Genomic DNA, 14,700 nt, shown 5'->3' on the forward strand with positions numbered 1-14,700 from the left:
GAGACAAGCCAGAAGGAGGTAGACTAAGAACTCCAGTCTGTCTTAGAAACTGAGTCCTATGCTTAGTTTATATTTCTGAAAAATCTCCTTATCTTAATGTCACAGTAGAAATACAGCATCATGCTGGCTTATAAATATTACAAGCTCTTTAATTTAGCCATGGTAATGGAAATATAATATATTGATGACTCCTTCTACACTGCCAGCACTTCAAGTCTGAAATTGATATTGCCAAGTAAGGACAAATAAATCATACTGGTGGTATAAACCAACTCACCAGCACTTCTATGTGTTTGCTTTGTCTATGTTGCCATCAGTTCAGTCTGAGTGTCATAATCATGTGAGACCCAGACAAGTTTTAAACAAGGGCCCCCGACACTTAGTCACTTAATTATATGGGACAAGTATCTTTTACTTTACTACTAATATTTTACTGAAGAACAGAATAATCAATTAATGCAAGACAGGCCAAAGGAATAAACCTCTCAAGTGTCTATCATAAGGTGTATGCCACAACTTCATTAAGCATTACCACATATAATACTACAACTTCTGGAGATTTTGGCTTCCTTGTCTTAAGGAACTAAGAGATGAAGTTTGAGGATATTCATACTCATGTATTTATATTAGCCTCCACTGTTTAACAAACTGAGAAAAAATAGAAAAGAGTAAATGCATCCTGGGATTTTTTTTTTTTAGTTATGATGTCCACGTTCCAAAAAGGCAGAATCAATTAATTAATCAAAAGGGAATAGTTAAAGATAGTTTCACTGGAACAAAACTTCCTAATTCTGAATATATGGTTAGAAGAGGCAGTTAGGCTAATGTGGCAAGACAGCGAGTATGAGGCTTAGCCCAAAAGTGCACTCCAGTCATTTTACACAGGAAAACAAAATATTACATTAATTTTTGATTCAATACATTAAAATGACATTTTCTCTAGGGAGAAAATGTGCTAAATTATCATTCTAACAACAACAGCAAAAAGCCAGAAGAGTTATCATAATGTGTATTCCTCAAATAGCAAACTATTGATGTTTTCTTGATATGGAATACAATCACATTATGACCTTCCAACTAATGCATGCTGCAGTCTCAAAGCAAATTAAGAACAAGAAACTATTAACTTAAAAGAAAGAAGATATTTCAAAGAAAGTAGAGCAAAGCTATGGAGGGTGAAAACAGTCCAATTAATCTAGCATATGTTACTAACATTATCAAACAGTTTATAGCCGATTGGTCCAGCGATCAGGGATAATTTAACCTCCTTTGCCTTGGAATAGGTCACTGTCACTGAATGGATTTCAAGTCTTTTAGACACAAAAAATTTCAGAAGAATAACCCAAGAGCTACCATATAAGCACCAGGCTACTTTCCTTCTGCTAGGAAACCAGCATACAGTCTCTCACTTGCAACTCTATATTTTAAACACAGTTAAAATGCCACTTTCAGCAGACCACTACTTAAATTCTTTCTTAACGGCTTAAAGAAACATGACTGAATTACAGAAGGGAAACCCAATTACTAAAGGGCAACCTTATACACTAGACAGGGCAGATAAGCTTATGCTGCTGGTTCCCCCAGATCTGCTGACAGGAGTGTGAAGAAGCTGCTGAGAGTTTTCTGCCAGGCTGCTGTACCGACCACGTTGCTCTCCTTTAAATGAGACCTGATTGCTACCTTGACAGGAAGCATTAAGCTGAAACTGCTTATTCTTTGTAGTACACAAAGACAGACTGATTCTTCTTGTCACCTACTGTGCTGGAGGAGAGCAGAAACTAAATCACAAACAGTTGCACGTGATGGGGAAGCAGCACTTGTGTTTGCTTCAGTCACACACTAGAAGAATCACCTGGAGCCTGAATGCCTCAAGAGCAGCTCTGCAACACCCTGATGCTGCAACAATGATATCAGCTATCAAACTGCTCCCTTGCTTAAATCCTAGCCTGCAGAGAGTTGATCTGACATTAATTTTACTCTCTCTGAATTCCTGTAACCTCAGGACTGCTGCTGGCTGTATTTAACATTTGAGCTCCATCAAGGGCGCATCTGAAGGCTTAAACCAGGTTTTCTGCCCTAGTTCGTATTAACTGAGAGTAGAGATGGTCCTTCACAAAAGGCAGGGAAGTGAGGACTGGCAAGTACTATGCTAGGAAAAAACTGCTTCACATCTCTGAATAAACATTGTAGACTATATAAGTTTCTATAGAAATGGAAAGATTGTCCTCCTGCCAATTGCCTCTTCCATTTTCTAATGCAAGATGAACTTCCTGTTCACTAAAAGTGAGTTTGCAAGTAGTCCTGCTACTGCTATTTTGATCACGATTAAAATATGCATAGAAATAAAACTGTCTGACAAATTGATTCTACAACAGCTCAAGTGTCTTTAAAGCATAGCATTACCTTTGCACTTTTCAATTCTTTATGGTTGATGGCCATCATTCTACTGATTTGGGGGAGAAAGGGCTCAGTACCAGCCCACAATTAGATCCTAATTTATGGTTTTAGAACAGTTAATCTTTGTTGGTTTTATACATGAAATGCAACTCCTCTCCAATCTGAAAAACCTCATCTCTGTGCTCTTTAATGGTAATGACATAGTATTAGTTATGGCTTCGTAAAGCGTATATAAAACTGTCTGTGTCTGTGAAGTATCCTAGGATACATTTTGTAATGCCTTGAAAACGTAGCCTCAGCAGAGCTCACATCCATGAAAATGAAGCTCCAATACTTAACACCACATGGAAAGCCTTTCAGGCTTTCAAGGTGTCTTCAAAAAGTGGACCTCTTCTTGATACGTATGTTGTCTACAAGGTACATCTGCGTATTTCACTTGCACTGACAGTGACAAATCTTTCTCTTTGCAACAGTGAGATGTTAACAAGTGCTCACCACAGAAGTTCCTACACTGGATTTGCTGGCTGTACCAGGAGAAGGGCGACGAAGCTGGTGAGAGGCCTAGAACACAGCCCTGTGAGGAGAGGCTGAGGGGGCTGGAGTTGTTTAGCCTGGAGAAGAGGAGGCTCAGGGGTGACCTCATTGCTCTCTACAACTACCTGAAGGGAGGCTGTAGCCAGGTGGGGGTTGGTCTCTTCTCCCAGGCAACCAGCAACAGAACAAGGGGACACAGTCTCAAGTTGTGCCAGGGGAGGTATAGGTTGGATGTTAGGAGGAAGTTCTTTACAGAGAGAGTGATTGGCATTGGAATGGGCTGCCCAGGGAGGTGGTGGAGTCACTGTCCCTGGAGGTGTTGAAGAAAAGCCTGGATGAGGCACTCAGTGCCACGGTGTAGTTGATTGGCTAGGGCAGGGAGACAGGTTGGACTGGATGGTCTTGGAGGTCTCTTCCAACCTGCTTGATTCTATGATTCTAAGTGCAGCAAGAGAAGTAAAAGCAAGGACTAAGCCTTTAGGTTATTTAGACACTTCTACACTTACAAACAAGCAAGCATTTTGCATAGGGCAGCTCTGTCAGATACCAGTTACACTCAGGAACAATCTTTGCACCCTCTGTGCTGCAGGATGGCTGGAGGTCAGAAAGCCTGCAGGGCTGTGAAGAACTGTGCTGAAAACTTGCATTTGTAACAGACTGCTCTCACCTCACTTGGAACAATGCAGTTACCCATAGTGGGAGACTTAAACTTGGGAAAAACAAGACAGTAGAATTTCCTTATCTAGCAATAGCATTTCATTATCATCTACACATTTGTAAAGGATTTTCAAAGGTGGCTTCAACAGTTCACCTCATCTCTTTTGTATTTTACATTCATATTATTACACACTACTGTCTTGAAGGGTAAGCATCTTAACCTCTTTGAAATGTCAACCTCAGTAAAAGAAACACGTTCTACCTAATTTGCCCTCATTTCCACTCATCCAAAATCCCATTAAAGTCAAGTGTATTTTTTTTATTCCTTCTCTCTGTCTCTCAATATTCATTTAGCAGTGAGAACAGGGTGTTTTATCCCCAGGTGGTGAAAGCTCACATATGGAAATACATTTAATTGGTTTAAAGATTTAAACATCATCTCCTCCTACCCCTTCCTCAGAAATGTCTCTCTGATAGCTGAGCAAAACACTCAACTCAGTTACGTAAGACAAGAACGCACACTATTGCATTGCCAGCCTTGGAAAGAAACATTTGCAAGTGATTTCAGCAAAGCATTAGCTCTTTGGATTAGTAAGCTTATCTGCAGGCAGACCGAAAGGCTGAATGTAAATGAACTAACTCTGCTTTCTCTAAAGCACCCCTTGGGCACCTTCCGCCCTTGACATATGTGATCAATCACCGCTAGCTGTGCAAAAAACCCAAACTCACCACCTCTTGCAAAATGAGAGACTCTGCTGCTGCTTCACTCCCAAGCACAGCTGGAGGCAGGGGGTGGGAATCCAGAGGGAGACATAAGAAGCCCAGCCAGATGTTTTCTGCTTAGTTTCATGACCACCCAATCACTGCCATTTTTCCTCTGCCTCCGGCGTGTCCTAACTCCACCCTCTTCAACTGTAGTCTTTAGTTTTATTTTTCTGCCACCATCTCCCGTTCTTACCCGTAAAGATGGAAGAGCTCAAGATGTAAGCAGAAAAATCAGCACTTATCTTACTGGGACTTATACCATATAAAGTTGCACTTACAGAAATAAGATATAAGAATAATTACTTCAAATATGTGTTGTAGAAGAAATGTAGCCTTTAAAATACTGTATTTTTTCTGCTGGAATAGGCTAAAATTCAAAGTTTAAAATGGAGTTACATTAATAACTACTAAATATCATGAAAAACACATTTTAGAAATGAAGAGTTTTCACTCCACGTTTTCTTTTTTGGACAAGGCATTCACATTTCCATCCACCCATCCACTCCCAATACTATTCATTAGTTAGGTGCACTTTTCTGCACAGTTACTTCTACATTCACCCAATTTTACTGAATTACCAGCTCGTGGAGAAATACTGGAAACAGGCATCTAACAAGAATACACAAAATGTCTAATTACTGCAGTTAATCACACAATAGTGGGACACTAGAAGGAGCTTCTGGAGAACATCTGGTCTAACTCATCTGCTAAAGCAGGTTCACCTAGAGCAGGCTGCACAGTATCACATCTAGGCAGGTTTTGAATTACCTCCAGAGAAGGAGATTCATCTGGGCAGCCTGTTCCACTGCTCTGTCACCCTTAAAGAAGTTTTTCCCTATATTCAGATGGAAATACAAGAGACCAAACCAGCTAGTGCTACCTCCTGCTTTGAAATGGCACTTCCTTTCCTTCTGCCAAACATGTGTGATAATATCCCCCCATTTTAGTGTGTTGCTATATACGGCAGTGAAATTTTATTTGATGTTACTTTAAAGCAAAGCCAAACCTTTAGCTTCTATCCACATCACACACAACAGCCACATTTCACAGACATGCACCTCCAAAGAGTATTTGTAATGGGAGAATGGAAAGGGGAGGGGATTTGATGTGCAAATTACAAAAGCTAAAGCATAAAAATGCTGCAACTTAGGATATTTTGCTGTTTGGAACATTTTTTTGTCATAAAGGGCAAACATGCAAAGCAGCAGGATCGGTTTTCCAACCCCAAGCTAAATACCCATGAATTTACCTCTGACAACTTCTTCCACAGACTCTGTAGTTGTGGTGGTAGTGGTTGCAATACTGGTAGTTCTTTCAGTTGCCTCCTCATATTCTTCCTCTGTCTCTTCTTCAATTTCATCACCATCATCATCGTCATCATCAGCATCATCATCTTCCACAACAGTTAGTTCATCGTCTTCCTCTGGTTGCTCTTCAACGGCCTTATCCTCACTAAAGGAAGAAAATTATAATTGTGTGTTACCAACAAAGTGATTTCAAGATAACGAGAGAGAACATTTTATTCAGAAACTGTAAGAACAGGAGGATACATGTTTCTTCTTCTTCTCTCCTCTTCAGATAAAGAAGAAAGAATCAAGGTCCCTGGAACACTCCAGTAACTAAGAAATTGGAAATGCCACCAAAAACCCAACCAAACAAACCTAAAAAAGAGTCTGCACTAGCAATGCAGTAAGAAAACTATCACGAGGCCAGACTGAAGCTCCTCCTATTGCACAGGGACAGAAAAGGAATTCCCACCAGCAGTACTTTGATAGCAATATTTTGACAGCTGGATAGCATTGCAAGCAGGCTTGCTCTATACTTCTGCCAACAAATCAGTTTTTATTTCCAACAAAGGTTACATTAGCTTAAAATGCACTCATGAAAGAGAGTATTCCAGGACTTCCTTACCCAGGAGACACTTTATCCATGGGCTTGCCATGGACTATCTCACTTGCATTTCACAGAGGACTACCAAATGTTGAACTGACCTGGAATTGTCTACAGTTTCGTTCTGTTGTTAAAAGTGCTGTGTGAATCAAAGAGCCACTTGTACAGAACTGAGCACAGAGCTCTCCATTCTCACAAAGGACAGGACAGAGGCAGTTGAACACATAACACTGCAACCCATGCTTAGCTGACTCTAGGCAGTTTTTGTCTCTGAGGTTCTACATCCAGCACAGCAAGGTGCTTTGCTCTACCACTACTATGATACAGCTGATGCGCAAGGCCTCTGTTAAGACTCCTGTGGTACCAACGTGTATCAGGACGACAACACACGCACCCCTCTCTATGCTCACAAAGAAACCTCAAACTACTGGGCTAACTATTCTTGTACATCACTTTAAATGCTTTAAATTCATATAGGTGCCTAAAAGCCTTTGGACCTAACCAGTTTTGGACAATAGGAGGAAATACTGAAACTATCAAATATATTTGGTGGCTTAATATGTCAGGAATTTTCTAGGATGACCCTTAGTTCTGAATGATACAGACAACAAGCCAAAAACCTGAATGCTCAGCTACTGCAGTTCGCTCGCTAGTACAGTTTACTGTCCTAAGGGATATGAAGCCCATGAGGAGCACAGTTAGGACTCTAAATTTTAGAAAAGCAAAATTTCAGCTCTTCAAGGAGTTAGTTAATAGGAGCCCATGGGAAATGGCTCTTGAGGACAAGGGAGTGGAACTGAGCTGGAAGATCTTCAAGGATGCTCTCTATAGTGCACGAGAAATGGGACAAGGAAGGCAAGAGACCACTATGGCTGAGCTATAACCTGCTAGTCAAACTAAAGGGCAAGTTGGAGCTACACAGGGAATGGAAGAAGGGACAGGCATCCTTGGAAGAGTATAGGGATGTTGCCTGATTGTGTAGGGATGAGGTTAGGAAAGTGAAGGCACAGCTAGAACCAAACTTGGTGAGGGATGTAAAATAAGACAGGCTTCTACAGGCACATTAACTAGAAGAGGAAGGTAAAGAAAGTGTACCATCCCTGATGAGCTGCAGTGGGGAACTTGCATCAACAGACAAGGAGAAGGTTGAGATTCTCAACAACTTTTCTCATGGCTCTCAGTTGATGGCCCACAAGATGGAGACCAGGGAGACAATGAGCTCCAGGCCCGTGAAGCTTTACAGTAAGACATGATGTGGACTGGGTAGATGAAGATTGGGTTAGGGAACAGTTAAGTAAACTGAACATCCATAAACCCATGGATCCTGATGGCATGCACCTGTGGGTGCTGAGGGAGCTGGCACAGGTCATTGCCAGACCACTCTCCATCACCTTTAGTAAGTCACAGTGGACAGGAGAGGTGCCTGGAGACTGGAGGAAGGCAAATGTCACTCCAATCTTTAAAAAGGGTAAGAAGGAAGACCCAGGTAACTATAGACCAGTCAGCCTCACCTGCATCCCCAGAAAGGTAATGGAGCAACTTATCCTTAGCACTGTCCTTAGGCATATCACAGACAAGAGGGTCATTAGGAGCAGTCAACATGGTTTTACCAAGCAGAAGTCATGTTTGACCAATCTGATAGCCTTTGATGAGGACATAACCAGGTGCATAGCTGACAGTAGAGCAGTACATGTGGTTTATCTTGATTTCAGTAAGGCATTTGACACTGTCTTCCACATCATCCTTGCAGCTAAACTGAGGCAGCGTGGTCAAGATGATCAGACAGTGAGGTGGATTGGGAACTGGTTGAAGGAAAGAAGTCAGATAGTTGTGGTCAATGCGATGGAGTCTAGTCAGAGGCCTGTAACCAGTGGAGTGCCTCAGGAGTCTGTATTGGGACCAGTTCTATTCAATATATTCAACAATGACCTGGATGAGAGCACAGAGTGCACTGTCAGCAAGTTTGCTGATGACACAAAGCTGTGTGGAGTGGCTGACACACTGGAGGGTTGTGCTGCCATTTTAAGGCCTGGTTTAGCAATTCAACCATCTCCACTGCAGTTTCCCCCAGGGAATCTGATTTCTGCATGTCTGACATTTCCAACTTCATTTTTACGAACTCCTTTCTAAATAATGTATTTCTTCTGTTTTTATCTTATGATGAATTTCACACTTTTATAAGCATGAAATAAATGCTATACCTACACCATCACTTTTCATCTGCAAGAGCAAGGTGGATTTCTAAGGCCCAGTATCTGTTTCTGATCTCTAGGTTAAAGGGCTTCTAGTCTTGTCTAGCTACAGACATTTAAACTAGTCATGCTGAGCATGACACCCAGATTTTGATGAAGAACATCAGACACCATATGTCTTTCAACATTAAAGGCTCTGTTTCTTTCCCTCGCCTAAGCCACAAACACAAAAAAAACCCCACAATTATTTTTCCTCTTCCTTTCACATGAATGGGAGATCTCAGATATTGACAAACTCATGAAGTTAAAGCAGGACAACAAAAAACAACCTCATGAAAGAAAGGGAAATCATCTAGTCACATGGAAAGCCACTTGAAAAGCAATTCGTATGCATGCATCCAACACCCATCTGGTTCTAGCTACACAAAAGCCATCACTCAGCTATGCCATATCAGTTCACAAGCCAAGCCTTGCCCCAAACACACCTTTTTTTTTTTTTTGAGGTCTGATGCTGAAAGGTGCAAGAAGAAAGAAGATAAATCTCTGTGTGCATTGGTTGGCTGTGTCTGCCATTGCAGTGAGCCTTCATTTCCTCTCCACCACTTTAGCAGAATTAAAGGCTTAAAGGGTAGCCCCCCACCTGCATCCACTTTATAACTTGCTGCTTGCTGAGCAACTAGACATCTGAGAATACAGAAAAAGCCAGCAGTGGAGGAAGACTACAATATTTCAACCAGGCTCCTGAAAACATCCCCAAAATCTTGCACAAAAATGTACTAGAATATTCTACCATTTACATCATTCATAGAAAAAAAAAGATCATATTCCCACTAGCAGAATATTCTGCAAGACTCAATCACAAGGGTAGTATTTCACAGGATTATATTTTAACACAAGTTTCAAGAAAAAGGGACCACAAAAACAGAAGTGGTTTTGTCTTAGATTTAGAAACCTAAATGATACAGAAAGCCTTGCTACACACTTACAGAATTAAGATGCTTGAAATTTAATTTCAGAAGGTCATTTCAGTATTTAACAGGGTTTTAAAACTGTCATTGTACAGAAGTGTGAAGATAACTCTGGTTCTAAAGAAGCACTCCAGGCTTTCTCCAAAATTAATTATTTTCCCAGCTGTCTATTTTGTTTTTATTTACACAAAGATGTGTTAGTCTCTTCCCCTATTAGTACTGCCTTCGAAAGAGAGGGAGATGGGGAGATGAAGTGCTCTTGTCTTGATGGAAGGCAAGCACCAGGAAGTAATTGGACTGGCCTTGTTCTGGTTTAATCATGCTCATCTATAGTGCACAGAATAACAAACAGCAACACACATCAGGGACATACCCTAGCATGGCCTAACAGTAACAAAACAAGCCAGCAGTGTGCCCAGGTGGCTAAGAGAGCCAGTGGCATCCTGGCCTGCATCAGGAATGGTGTGGTCAGCAGGAGCAGGGAGGTCATTCTGCCCCTGTACTCTGCACTGGTTAGACCACACCTTGAGTACTGTGTTCAGTTCTGGGCCCCCCAGTTTAGAAGGGACATTGAGATGCTTGAGCGTGTCCAGAGAAGGGCAACGAGGCTGGGGAGAGGCCTCGAGCACAGCCCTACGAGGAGAGGCTGAGGGAGCTGGGATTGTTTAGCCTGGAGAAGAGGAGGCTCAGGGGTGACCTTATTGCTGTCTACAACTACCTGAGGGGTGGTTGTGGCCAGGAGGAGGTTGCTCTCTTCTCTCAGGTGGCCAGCACCAGAACGAGAGGACACAGCCTCAGGCTGTGCCAGGGGAGATTTAGGCTTGAGGTGAGGAGAAAGTTCTTCACTGAGAGAGTCATTGGACACTGGAATGGGCTGCCCGGGGAGGTGGTGGAGTCGCCGTCCCTGGAGCTGTTCAAGGCAGGATTGGACGTGGCACTTGGTGCCATGGTCTAGCCTTGAGCTCTGTGGTAAAGGGTTGGACTTGATGATCTGTGAGGTCTCTTCCAACCCTGATGATACTGTGATACTGTGAAAACCAACAGTTCCACATTAGATATCAAGGCTATCCTCTAAGGTGTTCATTCCTGAAAGTCACCAAAACGATGCCCAGTGGTGCAAACAGGACATGACCACACCTGCGCAAGAGGCTACACTTATGACAGACGTGAGAAAATGAACAATGCTAAAACATCCTTTAGCAGTGCTCCTCATAAGCCTGAGGCCAGAGAAGGGGGAAGTCTCCCAATATTCAGGGGGCTTGGAGTCTCATGCTTGAAGATGCAGGTTTAGTTTAAACAATGCTACATCTTGATGTGCTCCTGTTGCAAACACAGTGGGAGGACTTCACTGTTTTTAGTATTAGCAAAGGTACTATGTCTTACAAGAATCATGAAAAAGTATGCTTGGTTTGGTTTCCTTCACTGTAACTACTGTTACCATGCTGGCTCTCTGCAAAAAGCACGCATGGCAGAGAAATGGCAGAGAACAACAGCAACGAGAACAGATCATCAACTTCTCATATGGAGTCAAAACTTCCCCTGTTGCAGCCTGCAGAGGTGTTTCTCCCTGTCATGATAAATGATTTGGTACTATTCACATTTCTCAACACCACCACAGTGTTTCCCAACTGCAGCACACTTTTCACCTCAGTAGTCAGATGAAATCCACTATTCCCAAACAAACATTTACTACCAAATGAATGTGGATATTGTTATGTTTTCTCAGAAGGCTTGGAATTTTATTTATGTAGCAGGTGTTCTTACTTCCTGGAATTATTATGACATTTTACCTTATTTGGTAAACAACTAGGACTGAAGTCTTGCTTCTTCTGGAAGCATGACACCCTGACAGCTTTTTCTACGTGTCTATTCCCTTGATACCATCCCAGCCAGGGTTTTATTAGCACTGCAGACTGCAGTGTCTTGTTAAAAAGAAACTGTTGACATTTTGGCTTAGCTTAGTGGCATCAAGTGACAAGATTTTTCAAAGGCTGCTTAAAAAAAAATTGGTGGATACACAGACAAGTTCACAGATTTGTAAAGCCATATCATCATCTGAATTTAACAGTTCAGCATAAAACAATGGAGGCAAATTGTTAGGCTTGAACACAGTTGTGAAAATATCTGCAATGCTGCCTGTCCAACATTAGTATATCTCAATCTCCTGTCAATAAAAATTTTTGTCGAGGAGTGCAGGCAATTTCCTTTCATGGTGGATGCTGATCATCACGACTGAACCTTCTGCTTCAAACTTCTCACATATAGGATACAAAAATCCATTCCCCTAAGTGTTCCAAGCAGCACAAGGAGTCATTAAAATAAATCACCTATGCTCCTCTATGTGGTGAAATGAAGTATTTGAAGTTCGGTGGTTTCAGCTCTATTTCCAATGCCATGGACACACCTGGGTACCAGGCAGCCTTAAGAAACAATCTGTTTCACTGACTCCAAAAGAAACAAACCAACCCCTCCAATGAGCATATTTCTGGTTTTAAAACACATGACCACCATGCACCTCAGTACATGGTTTCAAGTAGTGTTTAAACCACAGCTCTGTAACACATATCCAAAAACTTCCTTTTCTCAGCTCATCACTGCAGCTAAGAGCTGGCAGCAATGTATCATTTATTCACTTCACTTAAAAGATGTTACTCTGTGAAGATAAAGCCAAAAGTGTAGGGAAGTGAAAGTAAGCAAAATATGCTACCTCTTGCTACTGAAGAATAAGAAAACATTGACAAACACAAATTTAATTCCTTTATTCTGGTAACCTGCAGCTGTGATGGAGGCAGAACACATATGAACTCCAGCAGTTTCAGGACTCATGGGATTGCTGCACAAGCTACCAGAGAGTAGCGGTCAATGGCTCGAAGTCCGGATGGAGAGCAGTGACAAGTGGTGTCTCTCAGAGGTCCATACTGGGACCTGTGCTGTTTAATATTTTTATCAATGATATAGACAGTGGGATTGAGTGCACCACTAGCCAGTTTGCAGATGACACCAAGCTGAGCGATGCTGTCAATATGTCATCCAGAGGGACCCGCGCAAGCTGGCGAGGTAGGCCCAGGTGAACCTCATGAGGTTCAACAAGAGCAAGTACAGTGTTCTGGACCTAGGCCAGAACAATCCTCACCATCAATAAAGACTAGGGGATGAGGTGACAGAAAGCAGTCCTGTGGAAAAGGACTTGGGGATGCTGATGGACGAGAAGCTAGACATGAGCAGATGGCATGAGCTCGTAGCCCAGAATGCCACTGGCATCCTGGTCTGCATCAAAAGATGCATTGCCAGCAATGCAGAGAGGTGATTCTGCCACTTCACTCTGGTGAGACCTCACCTGGAGCACTGCATCCAGGTCTGGAGCCCTCAATACACGAAGGATAGACCTGATGGAGTGGCTCCAGAGGAAGGCCACAAAAATGCTCAGGAAGTTGGAACACTTCTGCTACAATGACAGGCTGAGGGAGTTGAGGTTCAGCCTGAAGAAGAGAGGCTCTGGGGAGACCTAACAGAAGCCTTCCAGTACCTGAAAGAGGTCTACAAGAAGGACTAAGAGAGACTGTTTATAAAGGCCTGCAGTGATAGGGCAAGAGGCAACGGCTTCAAATTAGAGAAGAGCAAATTTAGATTGGCTCTTAGGAACAGTTTCTTTACTTTCAGGGTAGTGGAACACTGGAACAGGTTGCCTGGGGAGGTGGTTGGGGCCTCATCCCAGGAGATACTCAAATTGAAGCTCTACAGGGCTGAAGGCAATCTGAACTAGTTGAGGATCCCCTGCTGACTGCATAGAAGGTTGGACTATATGACCTTTAGAAGTCCCTTCCAACCCAGACCATTCTATGATTCTACATTTTATGGGATTTCTGTCTGCAGCTATTAACTTCAGGTAGAAACATGGCTAGGCTTTTGATTTAGGATAATTAATAATTATGAACTAATTGCTGATACTGGAAAGTAGCTCACACTTATCTGGAATAAAAGCTCATTCATTTCACAGGATGAGACAATGTTAGGGGTTGGAAGGGACCTCCAGAGGTAATCAGGTCCAACCCCCATGCCAGAGCAGGATCATAGTGCAGGTCAAACAGGAACACATCTAGACGAGTCTTGAAAGTGTCCAGAGAAGGAGACTCCACAACCTCTCTGGGGAGCCTGTTCCAGTGCTCTGTGACCCTTACAGTAAAGAAGTCCCTCCTCATGTTGAGGTGGAACTTCCTGCACTGTAGCTTTTATCCATTGCCCCATGTCCTATCATGGGGCACGACTGAGAAGAGCCTGTCCCCTCCCTCTTGACACCCAGCCCTCAGATATTTATAAACATTGATTTAGATCCCTTCTCAGTCTTCTCCTCACCAGACCAAAAAGCCCCAGGTCCCTCAGCCTCTCTTCATACCGCCGTGCTCCAGCCCCATGCATTTAAATCATAATTCTGCCAGGTAACTTGAACAAAGCTACATCCTTTATGAGTGGGTGAAAAAGAATAAGAAGGTATTCAAGATGGATGTGTTTAATATCTGGAGATATTAGCATTTGCTACACTTTGCAACTGTATTTTATTGCAAATAGACTCCATCCAGCCTGTGGTTTTACCAGCCACCAAGCCTGAGCAAATAGCAGAGGGAAAGATAATTTCAGCAGAGGAACCAAATCAGCAGGAGCAACACTCTGCTGAGCCTGCTGAGAGCAAGGTCCATATATGTTTGCTCTAGACAGCTGTGGGAATTAACATAGGAGAAGCAATTGCTGCAATATCTTGCAGCCTGTGCTCTAAGAGGCTATGCTGATGGTAATTTATGCATCTATAACCTTTTACTGTAAGTGCCATCATCCCAGCTTCCACCCTCTTCTGCATCAGGTTCCCAAACAGACCAAACTCCCTATAGCTCCCTCAAAATTATCTCCAGTAAACAAGTAATGTGACTGGATTTTTAAGTGTTCAGCTTGGGTCCAGCTTTGCTTCCAGCAGGTGATTAATAATGAACACTGATATATTTTTGTCCACACGTACAGGAAAGCTCCAGAGCACAAAATTCTTTTAACTGTGGGAGTGGAATTGGACAGATCCAACTGTGAACATCAACATGCCTTAATGGCTTAAAAGAAAATGAAAAACAGAAACAAAGGAGGAAGGGGCAGCCTCTTTTCACTTATGCCCTGTAATAGGACAAGGGGCAATGAATGTAACCTACAGCATGGGAAGTTTCACCTCAACATGAGGAAGAAGCTCTACAAGAAGTGGCTGAGGGATCTGGGGTTGTGTGGTGGTTTGCTCTTTACAACTACATGAAGGGAGGCTG

The 14,700-nt window shown here is 42.5% G+C and overlaps 1 protein-coding gene across 2 annotated transcripts in view; it reads right to left on the reverse strand.

Moving 5' to 3' along the window:
- The window catches only part of APP (amyloid beta precursor protein), a 216,158-nt gene that overhangs the window by 84,545 nt on the left and 116,913 nt on the right, over window positions 1–14,700 (reverse strand). For both annotated transcript variants that reach the window (XM_064152349.1, XM_064152350.1), the window contains exon 6: window positions 5,603–5,805. In XM_064152349.1, coding sequence (XP_064008419.1) covers window positions 5,603–5,805 — 203 coding nt within the window. The remainder of the gene's footprint in view (window positions 1–5,602; window positions 5,806–14,700) is intronic.

The sequence above is a fragment of the Pogoniulus pusillus genome, chromosome 12 (assembly GCF_015220805.1).
Source record: "Pogoniulus pusillus isolate bPogPus1 chromosome 12, bPogPus1.pri, whole genome shotgun sequence".
Lineage (NCBI taxonomy): Eukaryota > Metazoa > Chordata > Aves > Piciformes > Lybiidae > Pogoniulus > Pogoniulus pusillus.